The sequence below is a fragment of the Hyaena hyaena genome, unplaced genomic scaffold (assembly GCF_003009895.1).
Source record: "Hyaena hyaena isolate Hyena2069 unplaced genomic scaffold, ASM300989v1 scaffold_38, whole genome shotgun sequence".
In the NCBI taxonomy this organism is placed as follows: domain Eukaryota; kingdom Metazoa; phylum Chordata; class Mammalia; order Carnivora; family Hyaenidae; genus Hyaena; species Hyaena hyaena.
The window spans coordinates 4,569,072-4,587,737 of record NW_024080670.1 but is presented as its reverse complement, the minus strand read 5'-3'; the positions used below and the strand labels follow the sequence as shown (position 1 = coordinate 4,587,737).

The 18,666-nt window shown below is 56.9% G+C and overlaps 1 protein-coding gene across 2 annotated transcripts in view; it reads right to left on the bottom strand.

The window, feature by feature from the left end:
* NIBAN2 (niban apoptosis regulator 2) overlaps positions 1 to 18,666 on the bottom strand; it is a 54,891-nt gene that overhangs the window by 15,073 nt on the left and 21,152 nt on the right. For both annotated transcript variants that reach the window (XM_039229605.1, XM_039229606.1), the window contains exons 2-3: positions 5,302 to 5,432; positions 55 to 183 (exon numbers count right to left, since the gene is read on the bottom strand). In XM_039229605.1, the coding sequence (XP_039085536.1) occupies positions 55 to 183; positions 5,302 to 5,432 (260 nt within the window). The remainder of the gene's footprint in view (positions 1 to 54; positions 184 to 5,301; positions 5,433 to 18,666) is intronic.

The following is an 18,666-nucleotide window of genomic DNA, read 5'->3' as shown; positions in this document are numbered from 1 at the left end:
GGGGGGGGGGGGGGGGGGGGGGGGGGGGGGGGGGGGGCGGAGTACGGGCCTCACCACTTTGTTCTCGTAGAGCACCAGCCCGTAGTTATGAGGCACAAGACTGAAGCGGTTCCGCCACTTCTTGCTGTCCTCCTGGTACTGGAATAGGTTCCCGGAGAAGATGATGCGCTCATCCAATGGCACCTAGGGGTGGGGGGTTGGGGGGAGTGAGGCCTGGCTCCCCACAATAGCCCAGCAGGGCAACGGGGTCCCCCAACAAGGGGACAGTGTGCTCATCCCTGCTGAGCACATCCCCCCCCCCCCGAGCTCCCCGAGTCCTCCTCTGAGGCAAGCTGTATCTTACCCACGAGGCAGATAAGGAGAGTGGGGTTCAGGGCAATGAAGGGGCTTCCCCAAGGTCCAGCCAGAGCCATAGTGATGCCAGGACTTGAACCCAGGGCAGGCACCAGTGTCCAGGGCCCAGCCAGGACCAAGGTCTCCACTCTGTCCTGGCCCGAGACAGGCAGGCCTACCTTGGGATAGGTCTCAGGAGCCCAGGGCAGGCTGCGAACCTGCACACCCCCCACCACAGGACTGAGGCACCGGCTGGAGGACTTATCTCCACAAGTCAGTACGGTAAAGGCCGCAGTGCCTAGGAAAGTCTCTTTCCTGCTCTGGGCCTCAGTTTCCCCTCAGGGTAACAAAAACCTGGCCAAGGTGGCTCCAGAGAACCTCCCCAGCTCTGCCGGCTGACAAGATGGACCCCACGGATTTGGATGGGGCTGAAGAGGACCTCAGTTTGAAGGGTTCAATGTTTGACCAGCATCCTGGCAGACTGGTGACCAACGTGGGCATTAGAAACGCCCAGATCTTCCTGAAAAGTCCCAGCTTTGACTCCACCTGACTCAGTGCAACTTCGGGCCTGACCCATCACCTCCTTGAGCCTCAGTCTCCTCAGCTGTAAATGAGGACAGTGACAGCACCGACTTCACCTAGGTACCCCGAGTACTGCACAGGATGACACGTGTAAGGATCACGCAGGCAGTCAGCCCCTGACGGGCAGCCCGCTCAGCTCGGGATACGCAGGAGCCAGTGTTAGGATGGCTCGGTCTGTCAGGCTCCCAGCGGCACAGACTGACTTATTCCGGGAGGAGGAAGGGTGGCCATCTCTGAGAGCTTGCTTCCTGCGCAAACCCACACCGGGAAGCTTCAAGGAAGGAGATACAGAGGCCACAAGGAGCAGGCTTACTCCCGGATGGGCAGAGTTTCAACAGCTTCTATCTGTTCTGCGATATGGGGACTTTTACAAAACTAAACACGTATGGTATGTAGTAAGAGGAGAAAGTATCACTGGCAGTGCCTAACCCTTCCCAGCTTCCTCACTCTGCTTCTGGGGCTGCTCCCTGCAGCTGGAGTCAGGTGTAAGCCCTGGTCCCAAGCTGCCGCCCCCAAGGCCTGGTCTCTTCGCAGGGGCCCCCTCTCCCGGGCAACCTAGGGCAACCTATCCGCTACTCTTCAAGGGGAAATGCCAGAACACTCTTGGAAAATGAGGGCCATTGTACTGAAACAATAGGACCCCTCGATGGCTTCCTACCAAGGGATAAAAATATTTACAGGAAGAGAAAATGGTTCCCCCTACCACGGCCCACACCCCCACCCCCCGTGCACACACAGCGGGCTCTGCCGTGTCACAAAGCTATGCTCAGTGGGCTATATTTAGACAGGGACCTCCTCTCGACCCAGCTCTCAAATCTCCATCTTTTCTAGAAAGAAAGAGCAGACTGCTCTCCTGACACCCTGGTAAGACCCTTACTAATGAGATCCCAGGCCTCCAGTTTGGAGGCAGGTGCCCCCGACTCTCTGGGGCAGCGGGAGATCCGGGAAGGCCTTCCCAGCCCCCTACCCCCCCAAGTCCACCCCCAGATCCTGAGGCAGCCTGAAATGAGCGGCTGCTTGCGGGTTTGGGTTTTATTTTTAAGACTTTCAAATGGCAGAGTCGTGTTTCCATTGGAAGGCCAGCCGGAAATGAAACGGAACCGGACAGCCCAGGCAAAATGCTTTGGACTCTACAAAGCTCTCCAACGCTGCCGCTGGGAATCATCAACGGGTGGGGCGTGGCTAGAGCGCAGACCCCAGTTCCCGCTCCACCACCCACCACCCGCCGCCGCATGTCGCAGGCGTGGACATCAGTATAACCCCTCAGAATGAGGCCCTGCCAGCTAGATGAGCTGCGCCCACACAAAACACCTGCCATTTTTATCATCATTTCTGGGTTGTTGTTTTCTTTTTACTATTACCATTGTCATTGTATTATTTCTATTCTTTCTAATAAAAACATTTGATGTTATTATGATGACAATTAGGATTATTTCTATTAAGATATTATCATGCTTTACCACAATGGCCGTTTTCCGGAGTGGCAAAATGGGACCTCAAATCCCTGCTTTTCAGGGATTTTAGGTGCTTTCATTTTTCTCCTCTTATGTGTTACTTCAGTTCTCCTACTATGAACATTAAAGGCATTACTAGGGGCGCCTGGGCAGTTAAGCAGTGACTCTTAGTTTCGCCTCAGGTCATGATCTCACAGTTCTGTGAGTTTGAGCCCCACATCGGGCTCTGTGCTGACAGCGCAGAGCCTGCTTGGGATTCTGTCTCCCTCTCTCCCTGCCCCTCCCCCACTTGCTCTATAAGTCTCTCAAAATAAACTTAAAATAAAGGCGTTACTAAGGGTCTTTTTCATGCACAGCGAGTCTCATGCCTAGCACTGTCAGAGACCACCACTTCTAAAATTTTTTTTTAATGTTTTTGAGAGAGAGCGCGTGCACCTGTGCGCACGTGAGCGGGGAGGGGCAGAGAGAGGGAGGCACATAAATACAAGCAGACTCCAGGCTCCGAGCTGTCAGCACAGAGCTCAACTCGGGGCTTGAACTCATGAACTCATGACATCATGACCGGAGCTGAAGTCGGACACTTAACTGACGGAGCCACTCAGGCGCCCCCAGAGGCCACTGCTGCTATCTTGAGTTACCGGGACCCAGCTCTGCCCACCGAGAGCAGCTCACCTGGCCTTTCCTACCACAAAAGTGTGTGCGCCTACCGGACACCCAGTCCAGGCCACACCTCCGGGCACCACTGCCGTCTGTTGTCGCCAGGCGGGGAGGTGGCCGCGACACCAAGGGCCCAGACGACCTTTTCTGGACCTACACACAAAGGGTCACGTGATGCTCTCCCCTGGCCTGCCCTCCAGGAAACCGGAACCTGGCTGGGGTCCTGCCTCCACCATCCTGGACAAGCCACTGAAAGGTCCCACGGAGGCCTCTGCAGGCGCTGCTCCCGCAGTCTGATGGTCTCTCCTAGCAAGTCCTCAGGGAGATGGCCCTTCTTCCAAGAAGCCCTTGTAGGGCCCCCTGACGAGGTCAGATCGCGCCCCCCCCAGTCTGAGTTCACCCTGTCCTCTCCGGCACCCAGTCTGTCATGTAAATGATGTTTTATTGTCTCCCTGTCTGTGGGATGAGTGAGGACAGCGTGGCCCCTCACCTGCCCTGGCTCTGTCTCTGTGGTGCGAGCCTGCCTGTCTTCTTTCGGGGAACTCCCTCCACGTCATCAGCAGCCATCTTCCCCCCCCCCCCCAATCCCCCTCCTGCTGAGAAACCACCACAGGGTAACACATCCTGAAAGCCAGGTCAAGTGAGCCAGCCTCGCATACTTTCCACCACTTGGGTTTGGGGGAGGGTGGGGAGAGGAAGGAAACAACCCTGACCCTCCTGGTCCAGGGCCTTCTCAGGCTCTTCTTTCTGTTCTGCCACCTCAGCGGGGCCCATACCAGTCCCCTTCCGCAAAATCCGAATCCCGTCTGGCCTCAGAAGGCCCACGAAATCCCCACCCCCTCCCAGCCCGCGGTGGCTGTTCTGAGTGTCGTTTCACACACGGAGAAACTGAGGCTCGGGAAGGTGAGGCCACGGGCTGGAGGCTCCCCAGCAGGTGTGCACTCACACCCCTCAGGAACCCCACCTGCTCCCCTCATTCTCTCCCGGAGCCCTCAGCATGGCCCTCTGAGGACGCACCCACCTGTCAGGTGAGGAGACGGAGCCCTGAGGGCTGACTGGACCGCCCAAGCCACCCACTACCAAGAGGCTCTGGCCCCCGCGCCCCGAGTTCTCTCCCGCCAGACCCCCACCCTCTTCTGCCACTCCGTCTCGGAACCCCGAAGCCCACGTACAGGCTGAGCCGGGCAGCCCAGGCGAGGCCAACAGGCCTGGGGGGGGGGGGTTGAGGTGACCAAGGGCAACTTTGGAGCCCACCAAGCATGGAGTTCAGCCACTAAGGACCTGAGCACCCGCAGTGGGGTTGCCTGGCTGACCCGCTTTGGACCCCACTCCCAGGGGGGAGCTGATCCAGTTCCCCAGAGGGAAGCTGGGGGGGCACCCTGTCCAGGGGCCGGCGGCCAGGGTAAGGAGCCTCCTGGCTACTGCCTGGCCACTCCAGGGCCAGGCCACCTGCAGAGGAGGTGGAGCTGCCACCCTTCCTGCCGGTCACCCTTCCCTCTGCCACCCCTTGGCCATCCAGGGGACAGAGGAGGAAGGTCACTGAAAGAGAAAGCCCTGGGTTTCCCTGGGCCGAGTCAGGGCCCCCTGGACCACCCCCGGAGAAGCTTCTCGCCCCACCGGCTCAGGCCTGAGACCGCTGGCGTCCAGCTAGGCACTCACCCCCGCCTGTGTTCTGACATTCCCTCGCCTCCCCTGTGCCCATCCCACTCCCAGCCCCACACGGAGCCCAGTCACAGGGTCCCCGTCCCCAGGAGGATTTGTTTGCCTCCTTCGGTCCATGCTCACCCGTGGGCCGGAGCCACACACTTTCCAGGCTCTCAGTCGACAAATATTTACTGGGCAAACACGATCCTGCTAACAGCAGGATAATGACAAGGCTGGGGATGCTGGCCTACCAGCCGGCGCTCCCCGGGCACCTTCCCTGCTCCAGGCGCCCGGCGGACTCTCACCTTTAATCCTGACCACCGCCCTGTGCAGGTGTTCTCATCCCATTTCACAGGTGAGTAAACTGAGGCTCCACGAGGCAAGGTGATTTGCTCACAGGCACTCGGCCTTGAAGAGCAGCAGCTGGGCTTGAACCCAGGCCTGTTAAGAGGACTCCAGAGCCCCATCCTCACCAACAGACGGGTCTCACCGGGTTACACACCTATTCAGAAGCTAGGTGGGGACCCTAGGGACCATCAAGGCAACAATGGTAAACTGAGGCCCAGGGACGTGAAACCACTGGCTCAAGCCACATCAGGACCCACCCTGACCCCAGCTCGGCACCTCTCACCTTGCGCCAGAGCAGCTGGGCCTGCGGCGCCCCGGTGCCCTCGATCTCGTGGCGCATGCTGTTGAAGAGGGCCACACCATACTGGTCCTCATAGAAACGGAGGAACGCCGTCAGGATCTTCCCGGTTTTCTCTGAAAGGGAACAGCAAACAGGCCTGTGAGGTCCGCACGGTTACCGGCAGCCGCCCAGCCCTGCCCCGGGGAGGGGCGCCAGCCCAGCTCCAGATTCCTGCCCGTAAAACTGTTTGCGCAGACTCCGCGCTTTCACCTGTGCCGCGCTTCTGACCCGCGGTGGACGCGCGGCGGTGAACTTGGAGACGGGAAGACGGGCGACGACTGAGACAGAGAAATCGCCAAAGAGAACACACAAGAAACCAGCAGAGAAGGGGAAACAGCTGAGCCTCCCAATCATCAAGCAGATGCAACGAAGATTCCACTCTTCCCCCTCCGTCCCCGGGGTCAGACCAGTCAGGGTGTGGAGAAGCAAGCACCGTAACTCAGAGCCGTGGGTGCTGGAAATCGGGGCGGCCTTTTGGGCGTGGGGGGGGGGGGGTGACTGCCGGCTGCACGTACAATTTTAAGGGTGCGTGCGGTTCCCCGGATGCCGGGCTCATCCTCTGGGAATTACCCACCAGCCCCTCACGGAAGGGCAGCTCCAGTATAATTAGCGGAAACAGGCCAGGTGCGCATGCGTGGAGACGGACTCACCAGGCCAGTGCACGTGGACAGGAAGAGGGTGGGGGACCTATGGGTACCCCCAGAGAGGGAAGGTGTCCACCCTTGGCCACGTGAAGAAAAGAGAGTTACAGAATCACGTGTTAAGTATTACCTGCTTTAAAACTACCCCCGTCTGTGCCTATAAGTTATTTATGCTCGGAGATGGAGGAAAAGGTCCAGAAGGCAGCACTCCTGACCCTGACCGTTCTGGGTGGGACCTCAGGGTGTGGGAATAGGAGCGCCTAGTGAATTGCATTTTCTGCTTTATTCACGTTTATAGCGTTTGAATTATTTACCAACCATGAGTCCTTCCACAATAAAAAAAAAAAATAAACATTCAAAAATGAACGCCTCCACCAAGTTAACCCACCTTTTGGCTTTCACTGGCCATTTGCTTCTCCCCGCTGCTCAAGCAGTTTCTGAGCAGAGGAGGCAACCATCACGGCCTCCAAAGCTCACCCAGCACACCTCAGACGCTCAGGAATGGCACCGCTAGGCCACCCTGTTTGCAGATGAAGAAACTGAGGCCCAGGGAGGGTGGTGACTCCTAACAAAGCAGCCTTCTCCTTGGGAGCTACTTCCTGGTCCTGAAAAGCCGTGGCTCCCCCATCTGGGCCTCTGTTCCCTGCACACTGGCCTGGCCTCAATGGTGGGTGAGTACGAGTCCAGTCTTGGTGACAGATCCACCACTGACAGTCTTGGATTCCCGGTCCTGGGGCACCTGGGTGGGTTTAGTCAGTCAAGCACCCGACTTCAACTCGGGTCACGGTCTCGCAGTTCGTGACTTTGAGCCCCGCATCGAGCTCTCTGCTGTCAGTGCAGAGCCCGCTGTGGATCCTCTGTCCCCCTCTCTCTCTGCCCCGCCCCGCTCTCATGCATGCACATGCACTGCACTCTTTCTCTCAAAAGTAAGTTGGGGTGCCTGGGTGGCTCGCTCAGTTGAGTGTCACGGCTCATGAGATCATGATCTCATGGTTAGGGAGTTTGAGCCCTACATCGGGCTAACTGCTCTCGGTACAGAGCCCACTTCAGATCCTCTGGCCCCCTCTCTCTCTCTGCCCCTCCCCTGCTCACACGTTCTCTCTCTCAAATAAAAAAACTTTTTTTAAAATAAAATCGGGGCGCCTGGGTGGCTTAGTCGGTTAAGCGTCCGACTTTCGCTTAGGTCATGATCTCGCGGTTCGTGGGTTCGAGCCCCGCGTCGGGCTCTGTGCTGACTGCCAGCTCAGAGCCTGGAGCCTCTTTCGGTCTGTGACTCCCTCTCTCTCTGACCCTCCCCTGCTCACGCTGTCTCTCTCTCCTAGAAATAAATAAAACATAAAAAAAATTAAAAAAAAATAAAATAAAATAAAATAAAATCAATAGGGGTGACTGGGTGGCTCAGTTGGTTATGTGTCCAACTTCGGCTTAGGTCATGATCTCACAGTTGGTGGGTTTGAGTCCTACACCAGGCTCTGTGCTGACAGCTCAGAGCCTGGATCCTGCTTCAGATTCTGTGCCTCCCTCTCTCTCTCTGCCCCTTCCCAGCTCACGCTTTGTCTCTCTCTCTCTTTCTCAAAAATAAATAAAAACATCTAAAAATTTTTAAATGTTTTTTAATAAAGTATATATTAAAAAAGAAAAAGAAAATGAAGAATTGGTCCTTTCTCAAATAAGGGGCTGACATGACCAACCCCCCTCCGCACCCCCCGCCCAGTACCAAGAACACCCAGCTAGCTCATCATTTCATTGAATCCTCTTAATAGCCTTGTGAGGTAAGACTGGTGTTATTCCCATTTTCCAGAAAAGCTGAGACCCAGAGAGGTTCAGTCACTGGCACAAAGTCATGCAGCAAGTGGGTGGTGGATTTGAGATGCAGTCTTGGGGCCCAGCTAGAGGGGTGGGGGGCACTGGCTACTGAAAGCATGTGCCACACCCCCACCCCAGGTCTGGGGCAGGCTCACTCCCTCTACGCCCTCTGGAGGCAGCTCAGCCTGAGGTCCCCTCTCCAGAGACCCTGCCTGTGGTCGGTCCCCTTGCCTGGAATGAGGTCGTGGCTGTCCAGATTCTGATCTAGGGAGAGGAAGAGGGGAACAAATGAGGAATTTGCTTTGAATGCCCATTTTTTAAAAGCCATAAACAAACCAGAACTCTCTCAAAGACCATGGGAATTGTTTTGAAAAATGATGAGGTCGGATAGGGAGGGGTGAGGGGAGCAGGCGATGAATTGGAGCCAAAGAGAGAAAAGGGGACCTCAGATGACGATGATATTGATATATCACCACCATCATCACCATCATCACCATCATGGCTACCACTTACTGAGCATGAATCCAAGCCAGTGGGTGGGCGTGTTTTACGTGCCAGATGCCAGAGAATCCTCATCAAACCCTAGGGAGTCAGGGCTAGCATTTCCCCATTTTAGGGAGGAGGAGGAGGCTGGCGGCCCCAGGACTGGAGAGCCAGGCTCCCAGCCACCAAGTCATGCAGCCTCAGCCCAGGGTTTTGTCCCCGCTCTGCCCAAAGCAGCCAAATGCCCAACAAGCACTCTACCAACACGCGAGATCTCGAAGGTCCTTCAGCCATGGCTCTGGGGGCCTGACCAGCCCCTGGTATGCCCAGGCTCAGAGCATTATTTCCAGAAGGGTCGAGAGCATTATTTCCAGAAGGGTCAGAATCCACCTGACCCTTAGGAAGCCAAGCCCAGCAGGAAACTGCTGTCCTGTGTCAGAACTCGAACCCAGGACTGCCTAACTCACAGCATGCGCTCAGCAAAATCCAGATACTGCATCCAAGCAGGGGGTGGCCTTCTAAGGCCCTGGGGCTGGACTGGGACAGGAAGGGCAAGGCATCATCCCTTGAGGTGTGTCCAGGCCCTGACTGTGGGGAAGGGGGTTGCTGTGGGTTGAAGAGGAAGCCGGGGAGGCTGTGGAAGTGAAGACCAGAACAAGGTGACCCTGAACAAGACAGAAGGTAAAGAGGAAGCTGACGGGCTTGAAGTGTCTGGGCTGAGAAGGGCCAGGTGGGATCGGGGGCAAGGAGAAAATCCATTGTCGCCCTCCCACGGGGATGAGGACAAGTTATCCACCCGACTATAAGACCAGGGTCCAGGGGTAGAGGGCTCGAGGACTAGGGCGGGGAGTCACCAGGCAGAGGGTGGAGAGGGGAGAAGGGATGGGCAGAGGTGGACAGAAAACGGGAGTATGAAAAGAGGGAGAGGCCCCAGGCACTCGGCACCCCCAAACAGACAGCAGCAGCCCTGACCCCAAATTACAGGCATGCCTCGCCGTCCAAACTCAAGAAGTAAATAGGCACTGGGGTGGCTCAGTCTGCTAAGCATCCAACTTTGAGCTCAGGTCATGATCTGGCCGTTCATGAGTTCGAGCCGTGCATCTGGCTCTCTGCTGTCGGAGCGCTTTGGATCCGCTTTCTCCCTCTCTCTCTGCCCCTCCCCCCTCTCAAACATAAATAAACATTATAGACCTGGATCTTTTCTCAGAGAAACCCTTTGCTACCTGAAATTCCAGAACCAAACAGATCACAGCATGGGTCTCTCACTACCCAAACTTGCTCTCCCAACTCTGGATCCAAATGGATTAGGATCTGAGGATTGACTGCACATCAGGGAAGGTGGCCCTGGCACCCTTCTGCACACCACTGGCTCCCCTCTGTTCCCCTCGCCATGGCCTGGCACAGGCAGATGCTGAGCAAAGGGCCAGTTACTGAGCGCCTCCTCTGTGCCAGGCCCCGCAGGACTGGGGAAGCCGCTGGGCCAGGGGCAGGGGTGGGGGTGACGTCATTCCTCGAGGGGTTAAGGACTAAAGAAGGGTCCCAGGCAGTGCCAGGAAGCTGGGTGTGCTCGGCCTAACTCTGGTCAAGGAAGGGTTAAAGAGGGAACACTTGGAGGGGGCGCATGGAAGGAGCAGGGCGCCAGGGTGGCTTCTTGGCAAGGGCAGCCCCAAGCACATTCTTTTTTTTTTTTTTTTTTTTTACGCTTTATTTATTTTGAGAGACAGGGTGAGCAGGGGAGGATCAGAGAGAGAGAGGGAGACACAGAATCCAAAACAGGCCCCAGGCTCTGAGCTTGCTGTCAACACAGAGCCCGACGTGGGGCTCGAACCCACGAACCCTGAGATCATGCCCTGAGCCGAAGCCGGATGCTTAACCAATTGAGCCACCCAGGCACCCCCCAAGCACATTCTTGAGAGCCATCCTAAGACAGCCTGGAAGGACCCACCTCGTGCTTGGTACAGAGGCAGGGCCACAGGAAGGCAGCGCTGTAGGGGGCGTAGGATCTGGGGATGGAAAGACCTCAGAGAACCAGGAGGGATGGGGGCCAGTCCCCTCCTGGGAGAAAGGGCTCACGGGGGAAAAAACCCCAAACAGGGTCCCCAGCGGCCTGCCTTCCCCCTGCTGGAGGGAAACCCGGACGGGCAGCCGCGGCCGCCGTGGATGCTCCTCCTGCCCGCTGAGCTCCGGGGTCATGGCCCAGCCCCTTCCTCTAAGCGTCGCTCGGCACCCCCTTTCTTCCCTTCCGGCCACCCTCCAGTAGCTGCCTCCCTGGAGCTGCCGCACGGATTTTACAGTTCAAACCCCCAGCCCAAGTGTCTGTGGCTGGTCCCCAGGCCTCAGGTGCTCGTCTCTCCTCCACACCTGCCCGCACCAGCTCTTCCCGCCTCCTCTCGTGGCTTCTGGAGACACGGCCGAGGCCAAGGCTCACCATCCCTCCCACCCAAGGACCCCGGGGGTCCCAGACTCAGGAATGGCTGGGAGGTACAGAGACGCTGGCATGGGGCAGTCTGAGGGCGTGTGCCGGTCTCGCCACCTTCCTCATTTTCTCGTCCATCCTCCCCCCTGAGCTGACTCAGCCTCGGTGTTGTGGCAGGAGGAGGCCCAGGGCGGGGACTGACAAAGCCTGCCCCCCAGCCCCAGGCTCCCAGCCTCCTCCCAGGAGCCCCACCCCGCCAGCCCCCAGCCCCGAAAGCCACTTGGCCCTCTCAGAGCCTCAAGCTGGGAAGGGAAGGGATGTCCATATCCTTCTGAGGACTGGCCGCAAACCCCAGGAGGGTGGGCCTGGCACAAGCAGGTGCCGTTAGATGAGCAGTGGAACAAGATGGCCCCGGAAGTGTATGGCTCAAGGCCTCCCTAAATGTTACTACTATGTTACTACTAATCATAACAGTGCCCAGCTTATAACCACAATGATTAAGAGACTGAAATTTTTATTAGCAGGTATAATTTTTATAGATTGAAAAGAATCCAGTAAAGGCTTCTTTCAAAAAAAGAACCAGGTCAAGAATCACAGAATAATCATGATAATGATGGTGTGTCTTCAGCAGACAGGCCACTGGGAGGAAGGAGGGGCTCAGGAAAAGGTAAGGGGGTGGGAAAGCCCGGCCAGGTGTGCGCAAGGAGCACCCAGGTACCCTGGTTCCCACCCGACCTTGGAGAGGTTCCCTTGGCATAACCCTCAGCCTCTGCTAGTGCCGAGTCCATCGCTGCCCACCCAGTGCCCCTCTGCCAGCATACCCCGCAGGATGAGGCGGTACGCTCGCCCCACTCAGACTCAGGGTCCAACGCACACACTCAGATTCTTCAAATGGCCCCAGAGGTGAATAGAACCCCCCACTCAACAGGTGTACAAACCAATGCTCATGAGAAGCTCTCACTTACGGGGTCCCAATTCCCTCATTAGCCCATGAATCCCGGGAGTGGACCAAGTGTCCCATTCTGCACCCAGACACCACTGCGCTCTGGGGCCTCAAGGGGACTTGATTTCCACATCACATCTGCACCACGAGAGTAGTGGGCTCCATCTGGCTCAGGACGTGCGGGCCAGGGTGAAACACACACACGTGTGCGCTCTCTCTCGCTCACTCTCTCTCTTTTTCGGCTTGTTTGGAGTGAAGACTTGCAGCCAGCTGATGGCATAAGGGCTCTGACATCTGTATCTCTGTGGATCTTACATGACTCTGCCCTCCACGTGACCTGAACCCTGCGTCCAAGGGCTACACCGTTTGGGACCATCAAGAGTGACCCAGAGGGGCGCCTGTGTGGCTCAGTCAGTTAAGCATCTTGGTTTTGGCTCAGGTGCGGTTCTCAAAGTTCAGGAGTTCAAGCCCTGCATTGAGCGCTGCGCTGCTAGCACAGAGCCTGCTTGTGATTCTCTCTTTCTCCCTCTTTCTCTCTGCCCTTCCCCTGCTGGTGCGCTTGCACTCTCTCACTCTCTCTCAAAACAAATAAACTGTAAAAAGAAAGACCTGGAGCCACCCCCTTCCCATCCAGGCCTCTTAACTCTAGAATCCCCAGAGTTTACCAGATGTGCCTATCACTAAATACTTATGCATGTTCCACAGCTCATTGAACCCAGATACTGTTAACCCCACTTTACAGATAAGGAAACTGAGGCCCAGGGAGACCCAGTGAACTACTCAGACTTGCACAGCCCAGAAGGGGAAAGAGGTGGGTTTCAAAGCCCGTACGAAGCCCCCGCCCCACGAAGCCTCTTCATCCAACAGCCTCTCACATGGTCCCACAGGACAATTTCTAGTCCTGCCTTAAACTCTATCTCAGGGTCTTTGCCTGGTCCCAAGAGGCAGGCAAAGTGCACCTTACTATCCCCAATTTTACAGATGAAGAAACCGAGGTTCAGAGAGGCAAAGGGACTTTCCCAAGGTCACACAGTTGATGACTGTCAGAGTCGAGACTGAAGCCTGGGGTCTCCAGCCCCAATCTGGTCAGGGAAACCTCACACCCACTGGATCCTTAATTGTCCATCTCCTCTGGGCCTTCACTGCCCTACCTGTAAAATGGGTGGGTAGGTCCCTGTTGGCTCAGCTGATCTAAAATCTCAATAATGCCATCCATCATCAGTGTTGCTCTGGCCCCAGGAGCTGACCAAGATGCTGGCCTCAGCACCTCCTCTGAGCTGCTGGTGAGTCAGTTCTGAGTCTGAGCACAGGCCCCTCAGGCTGGACAGAAGGACTGGGAGGGAAGGCAGGGGCGGGGTTCAGCATCAACCCTCCCTGTGTACAACATGGGCTCTGGGTTCAAGTCCTGGCTCTGCCACCTACTAGCTGTGTGGCCTTGGCCAAGGCACTTCCTCTCCCTGAGCCTCTGTTTCTAAATGGCACAACAGTATCTGCCTGATGGGGTTATAAGAAAATCAAGATCAGGGGCACCTGAGTGGCACAATCGGTTAATCATCCAACTTTAGCTTAGGTCATGATCTTGGAGTTTGTGAGTTTGAAGCCCCACATCAGGCTCGCTGATGTCAGAGCAGAGCCCCTTCAGATCCTCGGTCCTCCTCTATCTGTCCCTCCCTGGCTCATTTTCATTCTCACTCGCTCTCTCTCCCTCTCTCTCATTCAAAAATAAATTAAAAACATTAAAAAAAAGATCAAGAGGGGCGCCTGGGTGACTTAGTCGGTTAAGCGTCCGACTTTCGCTTAGGTCATGATCTTGCAGTTCGTGGGTTCTGGCCCCGCGTCGGGCTCTGTGCTGACTGCCAGCTCAGAGCCTGGAGCCTGTTTCAGTCTGTGACTCCCTCTCTCTCTGACCCTCCCCTGCTCACGCTGTCTCTCTCTCTCTCTCTCTCTCCTAGAAATAAAAAAAAAAAAAAAAGATCAAGATCAATGAGCTAATGGGCATAAAGCACTTCACCCTGGCAAAGAGGCGGCATGTTAACAGGGGCTCCTATAAAATGCCTCTTGTCCAAGCTTCCCCTAACCCAGGGAGAGGCCCTTGAAACACCCCTGGCCCAGCCCAGCCCCAGGCCCAGCACCAACAGTAGCCAAGGCAACCGGAAGAACGTTAATCTCTGATTTTCCAAAGTGACAACGTTACGGGTCACACTGCTTCCTGCACTCAGAAAGCAGGGGCTGGGTGAGAATGTGGGAGCCCCCAGAGTGGCCTGCAGTCCTCTGCCAACTCTGGGGGGCTGGGGGACTCAGCCCACTGTGCAGATGGCAAAACTGAGGCTCAGAGAGGAGAAGGGGCTCACGTTGCTGACGATGAGGGAAAGGAGTGCAGGGGTGCCCCAGAGAACCTCGAATGCCTTCTCCTGGCCCTCCCAAAGCCTGACACATGTCATGCCAGGTCATCCCCCCCAATCCTGGACTCAACCCGGCGTCTCATTTCAGATGAAGAGAACTGGGATCCCTGCCAAGTCCTTCAGCTGGGGAGCAGCAGACGCAAGATCTGAGCCCAGGCCCGGGGCCCCCTCACACTGACTGCGGGGTCCCAGGATGAAGGGGGCCATCTCCAGCTGGGACCATGTCAGCCTCGTGCCAGCCACGGGGGCTTCACGCTGGTCGCAGCCCTGGTTTGGCCCGGGCTGAGAGCAATGCGCCAGACCTGTTCCCGGCTCATCCGGTCCCTCCAGCGGGCCCCAGGGACACACCTCACCCACGAGGCCCGTCCCGGTTTCAGGGCTGAAAGAGATTTGCCCACTGAAACCAGGCAGGCGGCACCCTGTAGGGCAGGGCAGGCCCGGAACTTGCCTACCTGGTTCCCAGAGCGCTGGAGAGAAGGCCCAGGGTGGAGAGGCAGAGGAGGCAGCCAGGGACTCAGTTTCCCTGGGTCATAGAGCTGCCCAATGTACCGCCGTCTCCATCATCCGCCCAGGAGAGCAGGGTAGTTTATGGTCCAGAGAGGTGGCAACACTCCCCTGGGGTCACTCAGCCTATATCGACAGGGCTGGGTTGGCAGCATGCCAAGCGCCCAGCCCAGGGCCCTTCTGCTGGGCCACTCTACTGTCACTATGAACACGTACTAGCAACAGCCAAGTCTCCAGCACCCCCTCTGCACCCAGCACAGGGCTGCACGTTCACACGTGTTATTTCATGCGCTGTCCCCACTTTACAGAGGAAGACGCTGAGATCCAGAGAGGTTAAGTGACTTATCTGGAGACACGTGGCTTGTAAACAACAGGAACCCGGGAGAGCCGGAGTCTAACACAGAACCAAAGTTTGGGCAAACCCCTCTTACCCCCACCTGCAAGCCTCCGGGAGCTGGTTCCGCCCTGTGGGTGGCTGCTGTCAGAAAGGCTGACATGGCTCCCACTCAGAACCTGTAATCAGGGGGAAAGGCAGGAAGAGGAGGTAATGACAGGCTCCACTGGCCAGCAGAGGAGGGGGACTGGCAGGCCGCCCATGAGGAGAGCCTGAACTTGAACTAGTGGCTGGGACCCTGCAGAGCCAAAGCCAGGAGGGGGTTAAGTCAGCTGAGTGTCCCCCCCCCCCACCAGCCAATTCTTGTTCAGAAGAGACAGCAGCCAGAAAGGGTGAGGGACTGATCCAAAGTCACCCTACAAATACCCCCTGAAAAATGGGTTTGCTCAGAGCACCTGTATAGCAGCAACAGGCCCCTGGGACCCCACTTCTGGGCCCAAGAGGATTCCCACGCCAGCCATGTCCTATGCCCCAGCGCAAGGTCATCAGGGTAAGGTGGACCTCGTAGCTGACTGGGGGACAGTCAAGAGGCCAGCACAGCTGAGCCCGGACTGTGCCACTGGTCAATGCCCCCAAGCCATGCCAATCCCATCCTATGTCCCGGCCTCCAAATTTCTACCCTTTTCCACTGCTGGCTCCTTCGGATCCTTTGCTTACAGCAAGGAGCATTGTTACAACTCTCCCCTGAACCTTCTTGGCTCAACAACTTTCCATGGCTCCCACTGCCTTTGGGACAAAGACTGAACTCTTTAGAAGGCTCCCAGGCTCCTGCATACTCTTCCTTGCCATGGGAATCTCCAGGTCAGGAACACTCCTTCTCCCTCCTCTGCGGGGGTGCCCATTTCTCAGCCCCCACTGCACCACTCCCTCCCCCAGGATGCCCCCAGGCCAGTGGGTGTCCCCCATTTATTCCCATAGCCCCCTCCCCCATTGATCCCACAGTGGGTAGAGGCCTGTTTCCTTGCTGGACTCCTCCAGGCAGTACCCACCACATCTGGGACAGGGCCTAGTGCATAGTAGGAAGCTCGGAGCAAGAAGCCAGAGGCAGCAATCTAGAGCCAGGGCTGCCCGGGGCACAGGGCCACCCTTGTTGAGCAATAAGGCTCCCCACACACCCCAGAGATTCCTCAGCACAGAGCGGGAGGCTTATGCCCAACCCAGGGGCTGTGGCCAGGTCCCAGAAATGAGAGGATGCGTATAACACCTTCCTTCTTACTCGGGGAGGTGGCTGCCACCCACGAGGTGCCCTCCCTGGCGGCCTCAGCTGCCCTGAAGGGACCCTCTGCTGGTCACCCCTTCCCTGGAGCCAGTTATTAACAAGGAAAAATCTCTCCCCATAAATACAGCAGCTCACGGCATGCCAAGGCCCGATCGTGGCAACTATCTGACAATGTGCCAGCTCTGTGCAAGGGGCTCTATTGAGGAGGGCCAAACGGCCCCGGGAGGGAATATCTGCATTACCCCAGTGGACAGAGGAGGGAAGGAAGCATCGGGCAGGTAAGGAGCCTCCTCGGCATCACCCAGCTGGTAAGGCACAACGCTGACTGCTGACACCCAGCTTCCTCGGCAGGGGCATTAATGCACTTGACACCAGGCCCCTGGCAGCTCCCCCAGGAGGCGGGTATGGGTATCACTCCCACCGAGGAATCAGAGGGTGTGAGGCCCAGGGACTTGTCTGTCCAAAGTTAGCCAGCTGTCGGGGAGGAGCCTGAAGCCAGGCTGGGGCTTGAACCCCGGCTCCTAGGGCCGTGTAGACATGCAGGGCAGTCCTGCAAAGTGCTTCGGAGAGGCTCCGACGGGGTTCCGATACCCCAGGAAACCGGAGGCCCGCCCGGCACTGCATTATTGGCGCCCGCAGGGGGCCTGGCACACCACAGCCCGCAGACAGGACACTGAACCAGATCCAGGACCCACCAGGTTCTGAGCCCCATTTCCCTCCCCACAGCCCTACCCTGGTCATTTCCTACCCACCCCAGGCCCGCATCTCCACGCTTTCACCTGTGCTGTGCCCACTGGCAGGAGCCCCTCCCCCTCGTTTCCAGAGTTCAAAGTCTTAGCCAAAAAAAGAAAAACACAAAGTCTTAGCCAGACTTCCAGGCCCCATTTAAAGATCTCTCGGGGGTTGCCCATTTGCACATAATTATAATAATAATTGGGGCCTGAGCTGGGGCCTGCAGCACTTAGCCCACCGCCAGGCACAGAGGCAGCTCCCATATATGCTAACAATCATCGTAGACATTATTTAACTCTCACCCAGATTTGCTCTTTAACCCACTTTTGTAGATGAGGCTCAGGGAGGTTAAGTGACTTGCCCAGTGTCGCACAGGTTAAGAGGGAAATTGTGACCTGAGGCCAAACCAGCCACTGTCCACTGCGCTATCCCAATACCTAAAACGGTGCTGAGACAGAGAAAGAGCTCACAAACATTTGTACTCTCTGTCAGGACGTTCCCCACTCACCTGGCAGCCGCCCAGGTCAGCAGGGGCACCTCGTTCCCTTCTGTATCCCAAGCGCCTCGTGGGGCACTGGCTTGGGGAGAAAAAAGTGGTTTCTCACAGAAGCAGATGTGTTAGGGGCCCAAGCTTGAAGCTAGAAGCAAACCCTGAGCTCAGAACGGCCTCTCTGGGCCTCAGTTTCCTTGTCGGTAAAATGGGCATAATGTGATAATTTTTTCTCCCTCACACACACACCTCACTCGATGTTGAGGGGTCCTCAGGAGATGCTGGCTCTTTTCATTAATAGTCAAAGGGCTGGGTGAGCAATATGAAAGTACATTACTGATATCTTAACCTTTGGCACCAGTAGAAACCCTGCCCTGGAGTGTCCCCTTATTAATGGGCCAGTGACATATGCTTACAACAGGCCACTGGACCTGGGCAGGGCCCTCTGAGATGAAGTCCAAGTTCTTGATGGGCCAGATGGGGAAGCTGAGGCTGCGGGAATAGGAAAGAAGAAACCTTGTGAGAACAGGGTGAAAAGAAAGAAGTCGGGGGGGGGGGGGCGTGCGGAATTCAGTACCCAGGAGAGAACCGGCTCTGGTGTGGGGTTCTCCAGCCTGGAACATTCTCTCAGAGCCCCACCTCAGCCTGGCCATCTCCTCTTCCTCCCCTTCAGGCTCAAACATCACCTCCCCGAAACCCGAAACAGGTCCAGTGCCCGCAGCCCCCACTTCTCCGTGGCCCTCTTCCCACCTACAATTGCTGCCTCACCATGAAAGGCCCCTTCGACCCGACTCCCCAGACAGAGCCCTTGTTCTGGCCGTACGTGCCCGATAAACAAGTGCTGAGTGGGGAAGGCCACCCCCAGAGGGAAGGCCATCGAGTTTCAGGTGCCCAAATGGCTGTCGTGGGCCCAAACAGGAGGCTGCAGAGGGCACAGGCTGCCTGGGGCTCCCCGTTGCAAAGGCAGCTTTGGGACAGGGCGGTGGGGTTTCTCACAAAGCTGCCTTTAAAGCTCTTCTCTGTTGGCAAATATTTAACCAAGGTTCAGGGACCCAGGTCTGCTGGGGAAGAGCGTGCAGGAGGGCCTGAGGAGGGAGGCAGGTGGCTGAAGGGGGGCCCCAGAGAAATGCCAGAAAGAAAAGAAGGCAGGCTGAAGACCCGCCCACCCGGGACTGCCCTTTCCTTTATACCTCCGGCAGCCTGGTGGGAGGAAGTCGATTCCCATCTTGACACAAACAGGGAAACAAAAGCCCTCTCATCCCCTCCGGGGCCCTCCCT